The sequence below is a fragment of the Chaetodon trifascialis genome, chromosome 14, assembly GCF_039877785.1.
Source record: "Chaetodon trifascialis isolate fChaTrf1 chromosome 14, fChaTrf1.hap1, whole genome shotgun sequence".
Lineage (NCBI taxonomy): Eukaryota > Metazoa > Chordata > Actinopteri > Chaetodontiformes > Chaetodontidae > Chaetodon > Chaetodon trifascialis.
This window is the reverse complement of record NC_092069.1, coordinates 17,189,353-17,208,943: the sequence shown is the minus strand read 5'-3', so window position 1 is coordinate 17,208,943 and position 19,591 is coordinate 17,189,353. Positions and strand designations below refer to the sequence as shown.

Here is a 19,591-nt window from a genome sequence, read left to right as displayed (position 1 = left end):
TCTGTTTGTCAAAGCCATTGCAGGCCAACAAGCTTTAATATGTATCTACATAATATATCTAAATCTTGTTGTTAAATCTGTATATATTTTTTCTGGGTTATTTATATGAAGTTTAATCCGCTCTTAATGCTGTTATGTTACATGGAATGCCAGCCCGGTTTCTGAGGATAAACAAGATCACTCAGAATTTCCGCTGAGCTTTTCCCCTTGTACTATTGGAAATGCTTTTGATGGGAGTGAAAAACTGATTTTTTTTCCTTTCAGTTCTAGAGAGTGCAGTGAGCTGGTAGAAAAACATATTTTCTTTCCTTCTTTCTTTTTCCTCTCCTCTCTCCTGTCGGTGGCACTGAGTCTGTGTGTGTGTGTGTCAGTGGATATTGATGGAGCTCGCACAGAGCACCAGGGCTGCCCACTTCACTCTCTTCCAGCACAATAAAAGTCTGATATAAGCCCCATAGATCCAGAGGCCAGAACCAACGCCGGGTCCCAGGCTACATTGACCACCCATACTTACTTTGCATGATATGGACAACCCCACAGAAGCTGTGGGAGTGAACTAGGCTTTAGTGATTAAATTTACACTTCGCTGAAACAAATAGCACACCGAGCAGCCACCAACGCTACATAATACAGAACATAGGTACGCTTTTACACTGAGGCCTTGGCACTTGTGAGCTTTGTTGTGATGCTGAAAGTGAAGTATTAACAGAATAGTTGGTTCCTGACTTTGTAATGTGCCACAACTGTACCTCAGTAAGCTGTGTGATTGACAGTAATGGGGCGGAGCAGCCGTGATGTGTTTGTAATAATCTGACTGGAGTCAGGTTCACTTCTATGCTAATGAGCTACTGTGTTGGTGGTTTAGCATGACTAATGGCGCACATCGCTAACAGAGCTGTCTGGGAGTGAGGAGGGGAGCAAAGGAGTAAAGGAGAAATAAAGAGGCTTTACGGGAGTTGTGAAGGTATAAGACAGTCAGAGAGGAGAGTTGCTGGAGATTGCGTTGTTAGTCTTTGGGGAAAAGGAAAATACAGTTGAGGCCTGATTCCCTTGGCAGATAAGTTCACAAAAGCCAAGGAGCAAGGCTGAGGAAAGAAAATTGCCTTTGAAAATGCAGCCGTGAATTTGAGAAAGGACATGCAGCACTTACTCCAGCACTCTCTTCACAGATGCTTTGTATGAAAGAAAGGAAAAAGTTACGTTCCTGTGGAGCACTTTGTGTTCTGTGGTTGTTTGATACATGGTCTTGTCATTTAAAAGTGAAAAGCGTTTCATGTGTTTTTACATGTGGTGTGTGTGCATATATGTATATCATACTTTTGTTGGAGATTTACAGTCTTGTCTATGAAAACATGGGAATCAGGTTTACATCACATGTGTTTTCACTATTTAACCCAATGCAGCTTCCAAGTTTGCTTTAGCTGACTTGAACTGATTAAACTTTCCTGTCACTTATTTATTTAGTGTTGCAATGTTTTGAAGCTTGCTACAAGTGCTCATTCCTTCCTCTTCTCTAACCGTCCGCTTTCTGGAGAGTGTGGAATTGTTGATAAGTCGTCTTGGCAGCATGGCGAGAGTAATCATTTTCCTCCAGATGTTAGAGTTTGGGAAGAAACCAAAAGGGAGGTAAGAGAAGGAGGGGAACGGGATAAAAACCAGCTGCCGCCACTACCAGTTCCACCCCTTTACATGAAGTCATCTACTCCTCCCTCCCTGAGGCTCCCAATACCACCTCCTCCACTCACTGTGGTGTACACCCCCCCCCCCCCAAAACACACGCACACGCACGCACGCACGCACGCACGCACGCACACACACACACACACACACACCTCCCCTCTCATCCTCAGTTCTACACATTCTGCCTCTCTCTGTATCCCAGGAGGCAGCCAGGGCAGGCTGTGTTTACTGCCGAGGTAATTGGAGTAGTTTGGAGAGAGCCTGACCCTGGCCCTGCTAAGGCCGAAGATGTGTGTGTGTATGTGTGTGTGTGAGTGTGTGCACGCGGGCACGCCTGTGTGCGTGGATCTGTGTACACGCATGTTTGTGATGACTGGCAGTGAGGCCAGGGAAGGAAAGCAGGCCTTAGCCAGTGTCAGCCCACTAGGGAACAGACAAATTGGTTTTCACTACGCTGTCTGTCTTTTCTTGTCTCGTATTCTCCAGCTATCCCTTTCTTCTTCCTGCATATCTCTCCATCTCTCCACCAACTCAAAGACAATCATTCACACTTTCTCTTGTACTTGCTCTGCAGCGCTTTTTCTCCTCCTGGTACTCTTTTGTTCCACCTCTCTTTCTATCACTCTCTCTGCTCATCATTTCATCTCTCTGAGCTGAGCTGTTAGCTGAGCTGAGCAGAGCTGAGCTGCGTAGACAGTGACTCTTGCCAGATATGAGCAAAAACTCCCCCTCAGTTGCAGCCACAGACGTGAGCAAATTCATCCATCCTAATCCAGGCGCCTGTTGTGTTTATCTGTGGGTGAGATGGATAGGAGAGGGCCTGGAGTCGGGGTGTCAGGGGGAGTGAGGGTTCAGCCCTATAAACACTCTCAGAAAAGCACTCAGCTGTTGCTTATTGTATTCCACATGCACATACAGTATGTAACATTGAACATAAGCTCTGTAACAAATGGCATTATCTGCAGTTTGTATTCATCAATATGAACACAAGCTTTGATCAGGAGAGAGGCACAAAAGAGTGAAGCATGACAGTGATTTAGCATGCATCTAGTGACCTCATCGCTGGGTTGTCAGGTAGTGGCAGTGGGACACGGCTCACCTACTTTAGCTGATCGCACTCCCGTCCCCCTTCTCCTCCCTCCTCCTCGTTTTCCCTCCCTCCTCATCCTTCTGTCTTGCTCCTCCCTGATAGCTTTTACCGCTCTGCTGATTTCACAAATAGGCCTCATTGATTGAATCTGATTCTTGTGGATAGGGCAGCTTTATTGAGTGGCTTTTTCGCTGATGGACAGGAGTGTGTGTGTGTGTGTGTGTGTGTGTGTGTGTGTGTGTGTGTGTGTGTGTGTGTGTGTGTGTTTGTTACCCACATGCATGCGTGCATGTCAGGGATGATAAAGGAAAACTTCCTTTCCTCATCCCTCTTGTTCTGTAATCCAGCAGCTAGTCCTCTCCCGGGAATTTCAGATGCCAGATCATTACAGACACGCACATGCAGCATGCTTACACACATGGCTCAAGCAGCGATTGCCTCTGAGTGAATGTTTTATTATGGGTGGTGCAAGCTGACTGAGGAGTCTGTTAATTGTGGTGACACCTTGAGCAAGGCAACATTAAACTGCTCTCCCTGGCGCCGTTCATCAAACATTCATCTAAGCTGTGCTTCTGTGGTAGGAAGCTGGCCCAGCACACCCAGGGCTGCAGGATTTAAGTCAATCCAACTCCACTCCAGTGGTGTCACCAGCATTATCTTTTGGTTTCTCCTGATCTCACAGCTCCTGTCTGCAGCCATTTTGGATCTGTAGCTCAAACCAGGGAGCTAACACTGCCAACGCATCCCAAATATCCACATTATATAACAAAAGCAGAGAAAAACAGGGAAACGTTGCAGTAGGGGACTGGTATTTTGATGGAGGAAAATTAGCTTGTTTCAGATGTATAACAGAAATGATCTGGCGGGGTTTGGGGGCTTTAGCTAATAAACTGTGATAGTGAGAAGATGGAGCTATATCAGCAGCACTCCAGTGGGGATACACATTCCACACACAGCAGCGCACACCTCATCCTAGCAGCAACATCTGTGCTCTTCCCCTCTTGCTGCCCTCTATTTTGTTTCTCCCCTCTCAACAGACAGTGTGCTACCTATGCAGAGTTGGATGGATGGTGGCATCCTCTTGCCTCGCGCCCATTTAACCCCAACAACCATGCAGATCCATCATCATCCAACACACACAAACGCACATAAGCAGCCCTAACATTCATATCGCAGCATGTATTTGTCCTGAGCTGCAGGCTGCTGCCAATCTACCCCCTCTTGTACTCTCTCTCATATATACGGCCTCAACTTGTGAGAGACCGACCCACCTTTAACAACTCCCTAAATGTGCTCATTATTTTGTTTTGAATTTTAAAAGGTTAGTCTTGTCACAGAGTATTTAAGCCTAGCCACAAAGACACTAAGGATCTGTGTTTCTCCAGTTTGCACTCGTACTGCTGGGATATTCCTAGCTCATGAGAGCCAGCTGCTCTTGACTTGAGATGAAATACAAAGGAGCCATTGCCTGTGCAATAGGTAAAGCAAGTATAGTTGAGCAAGTCCACCAAGTCAGCTTGGCCAACTTCCAAAGAACCACTGGCAAACACACACATGCGCACACACACAAATAAGGAAAAAGCAGCTATTTTGATTTGTGGGATTCATTAGCAAAGTGTAGTTTACTTGCTTTGTGCTTTTTTTTATTTGTACAAGGCTCTAGAGGTCAAGGTCTGATTTAATTTGTGATGTAAGTAACTAAAGAGGAACAGAGAGAAGAGGACGTAACAGAGATAACCATGAGAAACTGATAATGTTCACTTCGCACTCTTAGGTGTGATTGGCTGCTGTTTCAGGCCTTGTTCAGTCATGCGTACATAAGTGTTTACATAGAAATTGCGGCATCTAATTAGTAGTGATTCTACTCCATTGAGTGAGGGTTTACTTGCCCATATCAGCCATGCTAGCCATTGACCTGGGCCATGTTCAATTAGCCGAGTCTGGTTATCATTCTTGACACAGCATGTCAAGTGGCCCTTTCTTCACCTCCAAGGCTGTGAGTGAGGGAACAAAACAGGACATGGCAAGTACTTAAGAGAAACTTGGCTGTGTGTGTGTGTGTGGTTGTGTGTATGTTTTAGGAAAAATGGGTTTACATTTTTTTTAGGAATGCACAAAGTTGGATAACAGTAGCATAGGGTCTGTTTTGATGGACAATACTGGATTTACAGGCATACATTACCATGTTACTTTGAACAGAATGAATAGGGAATGTCTTATTTGATTGTAATCATTTGCCCTGTAAAGCCATTTGCTGAGTATCATGAATGTTGCATCACTAGTGTTTGCGTTACTCGCCTTTTGTCTGTCACTGCACGGAAAAAGTGTTGTAGCTTTTGGTGTTATTTTTGTGCTTCAAGACTTCCCCATTAAGAGAAAAGAGACAGAGCACAGTGGAGGTAGCGAAGGAGAGAAAGCAGTAGAGAGAATTTCCTTGCTTCGTTAATTGGCAGCTCTGTGGTACACTAAACATTGGACAGACACACACACACGCAGACACACACACACACACAGAGCTGAATACTGTGACTGCTCTGAAGCCACTGCCTTATATTTAGTCAAGGGAGACCAGCCTCTGTCACTTTTTCTCTTGCTTAACCTCGCTCTTTCTCTTCCTCTCTCTGTGGCTGTGTTGAAGAGGAGTCTCAGGGGAGGGCTTAACTCTGAGCCCTCGTTCTTTTTTCCTTTCTCTCTCTCTTCACTTCCACGTCTTTCTTTCCTTATCGTCCTCTGAATAGAGCGGCAGGCTGTTGTTAAACTTAGTCCAGGAGACAGACTCTGCGCAGAGATGGAATAGAAGAGAAAGGAGGAAGGTTCAGTATCGGCCTTCCTGCGTCTGTCCCTGCCTCCTCTAACCGCTGGTCTGCCTTATACTCTGTGCACACATGACGCGTTTACATTCAGAGTGTATGTGCACGAACCACCTTTCTTTGTCGAAACGATGCGTGAAGAGGCATCACAATTTTACCTTTTAGCCACAAAAGGCATGAAATCAACAGTTCACTTAAAGTGGATTTGAGGTCAGCAAGGCTTCGCATGCCTGTCTTCCCACCTTTCAGTTTGGAGAGTAATTCACATAAGGCCCTGCTTAAATGATGATGTACAGCCTGGAAAATCACAGGGGCTTTTGTGTTGTCATGGTTATTGAGTGTTCGGTAGCTTCAGGGGAAATGGAGTTTTGGGGGATGGAGGAGGGGGTGCAGAAAGGAAAGGGGGAGGAATGGAAGGGTGTGCGTGGGAGGAGGGGTGCTATCTTAATTGCTTTCCGTGAATAATTTCAGTCCCCTAATTTGGCAATAATGACAGTGGCTGCGGCTTTTGTATTTATTTATCCAAACATTAATTGACAGGACTGACATTAGCCAGGGCGGTTATTGCGCATTTGATTGCGCACAAGGGAGCAAAGAAAATTACAGTAATTATCATTCTGATATGGATTATGAATATGCATTCCCAGACTTAATGTCTCTGTCAGCATTTTAGCAACAACAAGGCACTCTGCCATGACAACAGCACTTTAGCTTATCTCTATCTCTGTTTCCCTAAACCCAATCCAACTGGTGCTTGCGGAGAACAGATGACATGAAGTAGTGTCTAAGATACAGCAGCCCCACTGTAGCTTTTTAACAACACCCAAGCATGTTGTTAGGTGAAATGGTCGTCTTGTGGATTGTTTTAATCGACCTGTAAATGGGCCTCAGCTTGTTTCGAATTAGTGTGCGGTGTATTATTGGGAATGGACATTAAAGTTTCTGTTTTTCACAGGCGGAGGGAGAAGACAATTTGAAGAAGATGCAGCTGATGGAGCTAGCAATTCTCAACGGGACATATAGAGACAACAACATCAAAACACGTAAGTGATCTACCAGGAACACACACATTTCCACAATTTACGCAATCCATCTATTTTGCACCATACATGACTAATCCTTTAACTGCATAGACCAAACTTAATTATAGAACAAAACATATTTTTTCTGTATTTCTCATTAACTAATACTGTTTACCTTCATTAGATTAATGTGTAGTCAGATCTTCTGTGTACATACATCATGTTATTTCTGACCTCTAGTGGACCTCTTTCTCTCAAGCTCTCCAAAAAATTCATGTTTACCTACCCCACCACGAGTAGGACAGCTTCCATTCCGTCCTACTCCATATTTCTTTCCTCTTCATCCATTCCTCCACCCCCCCTCCCCGCTTCCTCGACAATCCAGATGCTCTGTATCACTTGCTGTTGGCGGACTCTAAACTTTTTTAGCACATTGCTGTATTCCACTTGCTCAACTCTGCATGTTAGTCATGAGCTCACACATGTGCATTGTTTGCTCCTTAAGCACCAAATGCCATTTCTAAATGCATAATCACCTGTATGATTTTGATTTGATAAATCATATATAGCCCAAACATTTAAAAATAATAGTGCATTTACTCTCTGGACCCATGGTTATGTTTTAATTATCATTCAGTAATCATAAACTGGGTTTTTCTATGTACTTGGGTTCAAATTTATGGAATGAGAGTCAAAGTGATTCACTTCACTGTTTAATTTCCCTTATTTAATGTCTGCCCGAATGGTAGCCATGATGAACTGGCCCACCACCTAACCATAGTTAGCGCTTGATTTAATTGACCTGCCTATGGGGAAGCTTGTGTGGCACGGCTCACAGCACACGCTCATGCAGAACCACTTGAAAAGGGATTTTTATGTGTTCATTTGTAAGTTATCCAACTTAAATGGACTGCTGACTGTGGGGATGGGGGTGATGTTGATATTCACACCAAAATTCCCGGTCAATCTTGTGTGAAAACTTCATCAAGTGGCTCCCCTCTACATGTCGTCAGCTGCTCCATTTCTGTTGGCCTGTGTGTCGTACACTCACCTATGCCATTTCCAGTAGATGAACATGTAGCTGCCATGGTGATTTGTATGCTTTGAATGCATTGGGATGACAGCTGCATTTTGTGCTTCTTGTGTTTTGGTGTGACGGGTCATTTTTCTATTTTGTTTGGCTATGTTGACTTTTTCTTTTGCAACAGATTGTGGCTTTTGTGGTTCACCACCATGATCATTGCATGGACTAATTTTCCCTTTTGCTCCCCTCCCCTCCTCTACCTGCCACTTCCCCCTCCCTCTTCTTTTCCTCCTTTCGTATTTTCACCCTTCACTGTTCATCTGTGATTACAACCACACAACACAACTCTCTTTTTACACACCACTTTATCTTTTCTTCTACTTTTCTGCCCCTGTCCTTCGCTCTCTTGCTTATGGCAGCCACCCTTGCATTCTCTCTTGCAGCGGCAGCAGCGGCTGCTCAGGGCCCCCGTCTCATAGCGGCCCCCACTGGTCAGGTGTTGCCTCCTCAGGCACTCCGGCCCCCAACACCAGCTGGGGCCCCCATCATGAACCTCATCCGGCCCACTCAGATGGCTGCCATGCTGCCCAATGGCACCCCCACCTTGGTGCCTCCCACACCGGATGGCGGGCTTATCTACACCACCCCTTATGAGTACCCTTACGCCCTGGCACCCACCTCCCTGCTGGAGTACCCCATCGAGCACAGTGGGGTTCTAGGTAAGAGAGCCTGGGGAAGCATAGGTGCAGCAGGTACAGCGGCCAACTTTAGCCAGCCTGGACAGGAGGGCAGCTTGTTTTACCCCGGAGCTGGGGTGCTCGACGCGGCTTCCATGAGCCACAGTCAGGACTTGTTGAAAGGTAAATATGTCGTGTCCACCTGAGGATCAAAAACAGACAAACTCACAGAGTGGATGTGCTGGTGAAGCTCTCGGTAATGGGATGACCAGTTATGTGGCTCATATGGACACTGTATTAAAATGGCAAAGGGGGACAGAATTACCTTGTGAGGAATAGGCTCTTGGAAAGTTCTCTTTTATGATTTAGACTAAGGTTGCTTCACTGTTTTTAGTTACGCCCTGGCCGAACAGTTATGCTCTCAGGTTTACATCGCCTCTTTTCCGCAAGGTTGATATAGGAGGACTTGCCTCAGTGTGAAATGAGGCACGCTGACAGAAACACGCTCACATACACGCAGCCTGCTCTCTAACCCTTTCATGCACTGGCCTGGAGGCATATTCAGTCTGGCGGCAGATCCCCTCGGATTTCTGCAGCTTTTGAAATCATTTCTCTGTGCAGTTCTCTGCAGGCAGGCCTTGATGCCTGTAAATAGTCCCTCTCTCACTCCCACTGGGGATGTTCATTAAATTCCTCCAGTCTTCCCTTTTTTCTTCTCCTTCCCCTCTCTACATTGTCTTAGCTTCACTCCTTGTGAACTTCAGCTCTGTGCTAATACCTGACGTTCCCCTTAGTTTCTATGTCAGGAGTACAGTTCAATAGGAGGGTTGGTATGTTTTGTTATTAAGTTTTAAGCTCAACTCATCTGCTACCAAAGACACAACTGAACATCTATAGATGAGATGGAGTCTGATATGAACACCATATGTTATACCGAGAGTCCTTTTTACCACGTTAAGACAGAAGAGGCCTTCCTCTTCAGTTGCTTTCCAGCTTTAATTGGACACAGTTATCCTAATGTTGTCCGCAGCATCATCTGGCAGTAGTAGACGCAGTGTGATTTAAGCTGACCTCTGTATTTGAGGTGCCTCTGGGAGTCATGTGTAGAACAGACAGGGCCAGCTGACTGGCTTTTCTCTCTTTAACTTGCAGGGTTACACCAGCTTAGTGCATTTTATTTACTCACACTATTGATTGGTGCCTTCAGCAACGCAGGGCCCTGTGGAACACACTCTCTCTCATACTCACACACACTCACGCACTTGGCTCGGCTGCCCGCGCTACTGTATCTAGCCACCATCGGCTTGTCTTAGAATAAGGAAATGTCAGGCCATCTGCTTCTTCAGAATAGTGTAGGTGGCTGTGTAGTCATAAGCCAAAACTCACTCTTGACAATGCCGGAACAAAATCCTCGTAGAATCTCAACTTGTTTCACACGTCCCCTCTTCCACTGGGAGGCCTTGATTTCTTTGTCTTAATTCCTGCATGTGTTTAATTTTTGTGATACTTGAACACACGCTGTCACACGAACGGTCTATTTGTGTCGTGTACAGGAGGCAGTATCAAGCACTGCAGTGGGAAGAAATCAGTTGTGACAAATATTGGAGGAAAATGACAGCCTCTGCCGCCAGTGAACAGATTGACCTGGAGAGAAATGGTGAAAGAGGGAAAGAGAAAATGAAAGAGAGAGGGAGAGGCAGGTGGTGTCTGGCACTATTCAATTACCATCAGAGCTGTATTGGATTTCCCCACCTTTCAAAATAAAGAGACAAATTTCTCTCAATCCCCCTCTGGATCCCAGAGGAAGAATCACATTATTTTTTCCAGACAGCCCAGGAGCCTGTACCCTTTGCCTGTCCCCTTTTCAAAGAGTCCTCCACGTAACTCTGAGCACTGTGGAATTTTCGTACTTAAGTTATGCATTTTTAAATACCAAGTTAAACTCCAAAAAAGGTGTATTATTTTTTTTCTACTGCATTTTTCTACACGTAAACAAGAAAAAAGAAAAGTTACGCTTGGTGTGTGTATATGTACTATAACCTGTATTATGTTGCTATTCTGTGTATTGTTGTATTAGCCAAGCATTACAATGATAATGGTTAAAAATGTGAATGTTATTACTGTAAAAGATGACTGTTTTTCCCCTGCTCAAAGTGAATGGTTTCTAACCTTGTGGACCTGTTACAATCTAGGTGCAATGGCTACTAAAGTGAGACGGCATGACACGCGGGTCCATCCTTACCAAAGGATTGTGACCGCTGACAGAGGTCAGTTTAGTCTCTTAGCTACACTCTGCTATTGACTGATGAATTTCAATGATTATTATGCCTATTATGCCTCGATGCCTTAGTTGGGAATTTGTATATTGTCTGTATTGTATTTTTTGTTTTCCTTTCCCCCCACCACCTTTCCTACCCCATACATCCACACACCAGCTAAATGGTTGCTTGTGGTCTGCACATTTTGTTTACATTTAGTACTTAACATATACAGGATATACAGACTGTGTATATGTCAAAGCTCAGGCAAAAGTGATCTTAACAGCTTTTGGTTCATGCAGCTGTGAAGCCAGGACAGGTAGTACTTAGCAGGCAGTGTTGAAGGTGTATAATGACATTCCTCTGATGTGAGATTAGAGCCTAAAATGGGGCAGGCTTGTTCCCATACATGATTTATCTCCTGGGCTCATAAGGAGCAAAGAAAAAGGAGAAGCATTTCTATACTGTATCTGAGAGACCTAGCAGGCAGAAGACAAGTAGCCATGCTGCTACCAGGCACCATTTCACCTTGAGATTTAAATTTATTTTGCATTTTTATTTTTCTATGGAAGATAGACACGCACAGACATAAGCTGAGGTAGCTTGCATTCTCTCCAGTGTATTGCAGATAGATTGAAATAAAGCTAAAATACATTTTTAATATTTCAGTTGTACATGAGGTACTGTCATTTTATATTTGAGCATTTTATATCAAATGTATTTATGGTTCTTGTGTATATTTATATTCTATAAAAATATACTGCTAAATAAAGAGAAAGAATCGGAAAACATCGATTCATCTATTCATTGCACATTTACCACTAGTCACAGTTATCCCTCACATAACATTAGTTACTGTTAAGTCTCCGTACCACTAATCACACTGTTTGTAACTTGCACTCCAACTTGACAGACACTAAAACACTAGATTTTTGTTTTTCTTATTGTGTTTGTCCGTTCGACTTCTCTTTGCTTCTGTTTTTTGGTTTTGGGGGCGATGTGCGCTTAAATTAAACCTCCAAGCTACCTGATTCGGGGTGGGGGCTTTAGTAGTTTGAGATCATGATGTGACAACGTCATGATTATAATGAGATTAGACGGGTTCATCTCACATTGGCAAGGGGTTTAGAAGCAGTGGGAGGGGGGTGGGGGGGGGGCGACATAAGAGATTGCATTCATTTTATTGTTAAAATGATGTCATTCCAGTCTCTTCTTGCTGACACTAATATCCTTTCTATCTTTTTTTTCTGTTTGTTTTGTTTTTGTTTCTAACCACCTAGCCGCCACCGGCAACTAACACATGACCTTCTGACCTCTGAACTCTTCACCCAATGACGAGCCGCCCCAAGCCTGCCTGCTGATCAGTTAACTGGTAATTGCCTTTTGCTAGCCTCTCGGACGCAAGTGAGAGAGAGAGAGAGGCGCCTGCCCGTACAGTTACCCTAACACGTTCTGACAAAAAAAATAGAAACCAACGCAGAATCTTCACAGAAACACAACAAAACCCAACAAAGTTGTGTAATATTCATTTTTTCCCTCTGTTCATTGAGTTCAATTCCCATTCTTTCTCTTTCTTTTTCTTCATGAATCATATACTGGGTGGATGTGTTTGTGGTATTACTCATAAATCTGCACTGAATTATATAGCAATAAAGACCCCCACCCCAACCTACCCACCCACCCTCCTGCAATTGCTCAAATTTGGTGACCTCACTTGTATGAATCAAAGTTCAATATCTATTTGACGCAAACCATTTGGTTTCAGAGTAATGACATGAATGTCAAAGCCCCTACCTGCTCCCACCCTGTTCCAACCACCCGCCTACTGGGAGAGAAAAAGAAATAGAAGGAAAGAGAACATACACTCACATTAACTTGTTTAATTTCTGTCATTTTTCACATGTAGTGCAGTTGTTGAGCTCTAAGATGTAATTATGAGCTGACACATTCTGGGTGTGCACCTCCAAACAGCTTTCTGTCTGTTTTTAAAAAAGCATGGCTGAAAGGATTGCAAAAGGAGCTTTTTATGATTTATGTGTTGTTGTTTTGTTTTTGTTTTTTTCTGTCTTGTTTTTTTTTTTTCTTTTTTTTTTCCTTATACTTTTGAGTCATTTTCTCCACTTGGTTTTGTTTTTTCTGTTGTTCATATTTGACTAATTAGCTTTGCTTAAATTGACTAGCCAAATAAGGCAGGTGGTTATCTCTGGAAAACAAAATGCAATCTGATGTTTGAAGCAGGCAGCAGGAAGTAAGAAATGATGAAGGGCAAGATGGGAAGGTCACTATTTGGGATGATGGGTCTTTGTGTGTGTGTGTTTTTAATTAATACTACGATGAAAGTAGGGTGTGCTGAGGCTTTGGGGATATTGGAGCAGTGCTTATTAGCCACTGACCATTGCTACGCCCCCATCCACACTACATCCATTATACAGTGCCTGATGTATTTAGAAATCTTGATGAGTTAGCTGAGCTGTGATCGAAAAGACAAAAAAAAGTATTAAGTGTGCATATTTAGCCAAAGGGTTTTCCAGTGAATTATATATCTGCAGTTATGCATTTGTCTCATAGAGGGCTCTCTTTGTGATTTTAGAGTTTGGAAAGGTGTGAATTTGTGGTGCCTGCCTTCAGCTGGAACAGACAGCCAGTCAGTTAGATGATTTTTCACCCATTAATACTTGTTTTCTGAGGAGGTGAATGCAGATGATTAACACTAAACCAACACGCTACTCATTTACAGTACACTGCTAGGGGAAAGGGCACTTTGAAGGTCTGTACATAAATGCTTTTGTCATGACACCTGGTTCCCATATTGAGTTGTCTCATCAGCCTCATTGCCAAAAGAGTGTTTATGTTTCATTTTTGCATCTCAACATCTGGCCAATTTTTTTGTGTATTTTTATTTTTAACCTCAGTTAAATTTTCGTTGAGACATCAGGTGGGCATAATCTGAGCCTTCCTGCAAATTTGAGAGCCTTTTTTTCTTAGTGATAAAACTTTTTTTTTTTTTTTTTAACACATGACAAACCATCGAAAAGCGCATCCACAATGTGTCACACCTCCCTGTGATGGTAGTCTAGCTCCCGAGCCCACGATCTTTTGTTCAACTCTCTCAAGAAAAAATAGGATGTGAAAGCCATGCCTGCCTGTTCAAATTGCTTTATACATACGTCTTATATATATATAAATATATATAAATATATAAAAATGTAGATATCTGTCATTGCATATACAAATACAGAAGAGAACAAAACATAGATAATTTTACAGGGTGCTGGAGAAGAGAAAAAAATTGAAAAATCTATTTTTGGCAATTTTAGCTTTTGATACTTTACTTGCAGTTACAAAATCAGAAAAAATAAAATAAAAAAAAAAGTTTAAAACAGTATAGGGGGAAAAACTGAGTGGGTGAGGGAAAAAAAAGTGCTGTTACCTTGGATATGATTGGGAAGGAAGACGAAGACCAAAACAGTCATAACCCTTGAAAAGCTAGCGAGGATCAGAAGCGAGATCGACGCCTACAGAGTTTTAAAAGGATTAAATCAAAGTGCCTTATGAACAGTGGTTTCTGTTTCCTGAGTATTCCAGTTGTGTTCAATAATATCCAGCACCCACCAAGATGGCGCAGAGAGGAATGGCTAGTGTTCCACACTCTGAATAGTCGAGCAGGGTAGCTCCCACCATATCGTGGTGTTACCGCAGTTATTCTATGCAAAAAGAATAGCAGTCGTTTTGACCAGCTAAAATATGTGCCATGGTTTTGTCTTCCTGAAATTTCTTTTTTTTCTTTTTCCTTGACTTGATGGCCCTTTACTCTGCTGTATGTGCAGGTTTTGTTCTCTTTTTATTTAGATTTTAATGATCATATGAAATATTGTCTTGATTTTTGGTGACTGTGACTAACTTCCTAGAACAAATTGAACTGCCAATAGCGACGCAGTAGTCTGCCAGAACATGTTTTTGATCATGAGCTGAGAAAAATACATAGCATTCAAGAGAACTGGTATGAAGAGGGGGAGGGGGGGGAGGGTCGCCCCCGTTTGTTTCAACAGCTGCAAACTGAAAGCATCCAGTCCACGTCTCTCGATGTCATTTGACAATAAACTATCAATACAATCAGGAGACGTCTAATGATATGCTGGATAATGAAACGAGCAACTCTATTTCACAGCCAAATAGTTTTCAGTTATTGAAACAAGCGACAGTTTACTGCTGGAAGGTGAAATCAACTCATAATATTAAATCGAGGAATTCTCAGATCCCGATATTACTTGGCAGTTTTTTCTATTCATGGCTCTTTCATCATGCTGTTACACCGAAAGGTCAATGAATTTTTTTTCCTTTTTCAGTGTTATTATTTGAAATTGAAATGCAATATTAAAGTGGAGCAAGAGATGGCAATTCAGCATTTGACAGTATTAAGAAAATTCCCTCTGCAATGTTACAACTTGCTGTGTCATTGTGAAAGGCTGGATAAGTCCATCAGGTGAAAGGTTAACTCTATACCTACCGTATTCTCTGGCCTGCCTACTACATGTATGATAATGTAATTAACAGCCATTGTTACAGGTTTATAATGTATTTTTCTAATCTCATTTTATATGTATATTAATCATGTTTCTGAGTGCTTTTTTTTTATGAAACCCACTGCTACTCCCCTCCTCCCCCTCCCCCAAACAGCCCTCTCCCCCCTCCCCCCCCTTCTCTTTTACATCTTGAAAACTGTCTCTTGTGGGGAGTGTTGCCTTTTCCCTGTTATATTTTGTTTTGTTTTCTTGCCAATTCCCAGCTTGTTTAACTCATTAGCTACTTTATTAGTTTTCTTGTCATAAGTATTTTTACATGCTTGCATTTAGTTTTCATGGTGTATGCTGTTATTTTTCTTATTAACCTCTTGGCATTTATTTTAATAAAACATTCTTAGTAAGAATTTTACTAACTTGCTGATATTTTGTCTTGTGTTTTTAACCAGTTTCATGAATGTATTTACCTTGGTCTGGTTCACGGACTAACACAATTAAAACTGGTGTCTGGCCACCACTTACACTGACCGACTCACACGCACACTACAGAAACACACACACTCTCACTGTGCACACACGCTCTACGTTAAAATTACTCGGCACACACACTTAACTGGAAACTGCACGAGTTGATAAGCGTCCCCTCACTCCCGCTCACGCACTCTCACCTCTGCGCTGGAGAAATCTGCTGACACTCTTCATACTTGCCCTCCCCGCTCAGTTCCAACGCCGCTGCTGTGTCTCATCGCCTCTGTTAGAGACAACACTCTTGTTAGTTGTCCTGTCCTTCTGTGTCACTGCCCGCCCCCCCCCCCTCCCCCTGTGAGACGATGGGAAGCGTCAGGGGTCGGGGTGCAAGCTGCACGTTACTTGAGGTCACTGGTTAACTTCTGGGTGAGCTGTTCCCTCTTTAACAAAGCACATTTCAAAGGGTGATCTGTCCTCACACAGTGGTTACAACCTAATCCCTAAACATAAAACTCCATTCCCCCTCTTTCTCTTGCCATTAGTTAGTGCAGGATAATCTGTGCGGAAATACTGCATATTAGTCATCTCAAAAGGATTAATTTTACTGTGAATTATGCAGAGCAGGACATCTCATCCGAGCACACATTATAGATGTGGTGAGTTATTTACGAAAGACACTCGGGGCAAATTTATACGTGACAGTTGTGTGATAGTCTAAAGCTGTCCCCAGTCTTTTTTTTTTTTTTTTTCCCCTCCATGGCTTGTTATGCCTGGATAGCAGCATTATAGTTATCACCAGCTGTTGTCTGTTTGGTGAACACTTCTCCCCATTCAGCTTATTGATATAATAGCTAATACTGGGCCATTTGGGAGCATCCATAATGCTTAGACACACACCAGTACACCATGCCAATATAAAGTACTTTGGGATCAAAACAACCTTACTATTCCTTCCAGTGTAAAATGCTGATATGGCTTTCAGCTCGCTAGTATTTATTGTATTTGGGGGAAGTTTTTTGTGTCTGAAACACTGCCAGTGTGTGTTGTTCACTCTACTGCTGTGTCATCCCCAGGTTCATTCATCTCTTCCCTCTATTCAGCTTTCTTCTTCCTCCACTAATTCAAGGTATTGACACTGACACACGAACAAAAGATTAACTTCATTAATCCTGATTATTACTTTAACCCACTGAGTGATGCCTCCAGATTTCTTTTTTTTTCTTTGCTCTTCTTTTTTCTCTCCCTCCTTTTTAAATCTGCGCAACAAAAGCAACTTGGCCTTAAATGTTGCAAATTCTCTTCATGTCTCAGCAAGCAAAGAACAAGGATTAAAAGTGTCTAACATCAAACTTAACATTTCTCTCCTCTCTGGAATTAACATTTTGTGTCTTTGATCTGAAAACGGGTGTTTTCGCCTGTAACACCTGCTTGTACACCAGCAAGAAGAGACAGAGATTGGATTACTGGCAGCCAGCCCAAATTGTTTTCCCTCCTCTTATATGTTTGGCGCTGTGAGCCATGAGCTTTTTTTTTTATTTATTAATGCAGGATTGGCCTTTAATGGTTTTGATTGGCTCCTTTGTGCCGTAATGAGCAACTTGAGCTTAAAATCCGTCCATTAGCAGCTGATATGTCATAAGCCTCGCTTTTTATATGTCAGAGAGGTTTTCAGTCGCTCACCTCAACCACCAAGATGATGAAAAAGACATTAAGTGGCAAGTTATTTTCTACAGCACAATGTACAAAAAAAAAAAAAAAAAAACACTGCCTAAAATATTGCATCTGTGAGTTAAAAAGTGCCTTTTTTCTCAGATTGGGAAATTATATATTTTTGTACTCTATCATTCAAGTGCCAATTTTCTGTCTCCCTTTATCTCGCCAGAAGCTTTTTTGTTGTTGTTGAGCACAAAAAAACTAAATGCCCACGCTGCTTTTTTTTTTTTTTTTTTTTTTTGTACATACTCCTTAAAATGGAGATTGGGAAAGCTTGACCAAAAATTGGGAAATTGGTCACATATGTTTCCCACCATTAAACAGTGCTTTAATGGTTCCTGTTTTTGATGAACTGAGAGCTTTTGATTGGACCACAGTATGCAGCAGACGTCTGTCATACTGCTGCCATCTCTGGCCGAGTTCTCGGTGCCTGTCCAGATCTGTCGCCGGGCATTCAGTGTATTTATCTACTAACTGCCTTTTCACCTGTCAATCTTTCATTTTTCTTCTGTTCTGTTTAACAAACATTCCTCCAATGAGTTAAACGGCAGGTTAACCAGTATTGGTCTCAGCCATGTAGCACTCAGGTGGTTAAAGGGCAAATGCTACCAAAATACCGAATGAGAAAACTTTTAGCCCCACTGGATTTTTTTTCTTCTTTATTTTTTGACTGTGATAAAAGTATAATACTTTTTTTTTTCCTAAAATTATACTAGTATGGTATATACTGTAAGTTCCTCATCCGTATAGTGATGCACTAAAATCTGTGAGATTTTTTTCTTTTTTTTTTTGTGGAGTTGTAAGTTTTTATGTGAAGTAGCCTTTATTTGTTTTGTGTTACCTTGTTTTTATAGAGGTTTAGACTGAGAATTTTGAATAGGGTGTAAAACATGTAATGCCAGTTTTTGTTGCTCACACCAAAACAAAAAAAAAAAAAAGGAAAACAAATGTCATGTGTGCAATAAAGAACCATATTTACAAGCTTCCCTTTGACTGCTCTACCTGGACTGGTCCTTTGCTTCTGCGCTCTGCTTCTTTATCGGTGACATCATTTCTTTGGATTTGCTGTGACTTTTTGACGTTTAAAGGTAGGTGCACGCGCCACATTTGCAGGAAATAAAATGTGAAAGTTCAACACTGGCAAAATAACTCTTGCTTAAGCTCTAAAAGTGAGATCAAGCCCTCTCTTGGATTTGAGTATGATGTTGGTGAAATGTTGACCTTCTGTGAGGGTCATAAGTAAAAGCTTTCTCTCTGGAGATGGTATTTAGCGGTCAAATCCATTTCTGGATGAAGTCATTTTAAGCTGACTTTTTAAGTGTGGACTGAGGAACAACTGGCACATAAATCCACGTTTTTCTCTCCAGTCTGGTCCAGTCGATCTGTACCTCCAGCTATCGGGCGCGAGAGGTGACGCGAAGTAGTGTGGCATCAGGTTAAGCATACATATTTCTACTGATACTATTTAGAGATAGATCTATTTTAATAAAGGCTGACGATACATTCGGCGTGTCATTCCGTTCCACAGCGAACGCGCCACAGAGGTCAACCACTCACTAAAAGCTGCAAGCCGTGCTGCATGAGGATATTTCATCATTAAATGTCATGCGTCAGTCAAAACTTTCTCTCCTCCAAGTTAAAATCCAATGCTTTAAACCTCCACCTGCATAATAAAATTGATCGATCTCAGGCTCTGATGTTTTTTATTTAACCCTAATACTCACAAAATAAATGTACCAATAAATGAAAATGATTTTGAACATGACGACGGATGACACATAACCCTTGTTTGGGGTCCAAGTGCAATGGATTTCCATATGCTCTAATCCAGGTTGACTGTGCAGCACTATCCTTCTCAAATCACAAATAAATCCATTTGGAGTTCTGTCATTGAGCTTAAATTGAAACGTGAAACATTTTGTCACCTTCATCAAATGTGCAAGCTCACGTTGTGCCAAGGGAAATGGTTTCCACCTCTGTTTTACATGCTGGGTTTTACTAAGGCCAGAGAAACATTTTTAAGGGACACAGATACTGCAGTGATCATTTTCACACATGCAGCAAAACACAAGGGTTCAAAAACGCACATATCTGTGGTCAAATAAGTGGATTAGTTACCAAACTATTCTCCTGTCAGTTCTCTCACAATTAGAAATGCTACACCTAATGTGCTGCTGTCACCTAAACACTACATTCCATATATCAAGGCTTAAAAACAGAAGCATAAATTAAATCCCTCAGAACAGACACAGGACTCTATTTTCCCTCTCTTATTTCGTGGTGTCAGTATGAGATGTTCGCTGTAGGCTACCGCACATCCTCACAGACA

At 42.3% G+C, this 19,591-nt stretch overlaps 1 protein-coding gene across 7 annotated transcripts in view; it reads left to right on the top strand.

Moving 5' to 3' along the window:
- The window catches only part of qkia (QKI, KH domain containing, RNA binding a), a 79,253-nt gene extending 61,047 nt beyond the window's left edge, over nt 1-18,206 (top strand). Inside the window, exons 5-8 of one of the 7 annotated variants that reach the window (XM_070979795.1) lie at nt 6,536-6,623; nt 8,046-8,486; nt 10,496-10,570; nt 11,842-18,206. In XM_070979795.1, coding sequence (XP_070835896.1) covers nt 6,536-6,623; nt 8,046-8,486; nt 10,496-10,570; nt 11,842-11,858 — 621 coding nt within the window. In that variant the 3' untranslated portion in view covers nt 11,859-18,206. The other 6 variants (XM_070979800.1, XM_070979797.1, XM_070979799.1 and 3 more) reach the window with 6 other exon arrangements.
- The last annotated feature ends 1,385 nt before the right edge of the window (nt 18,207-19,591 follow it).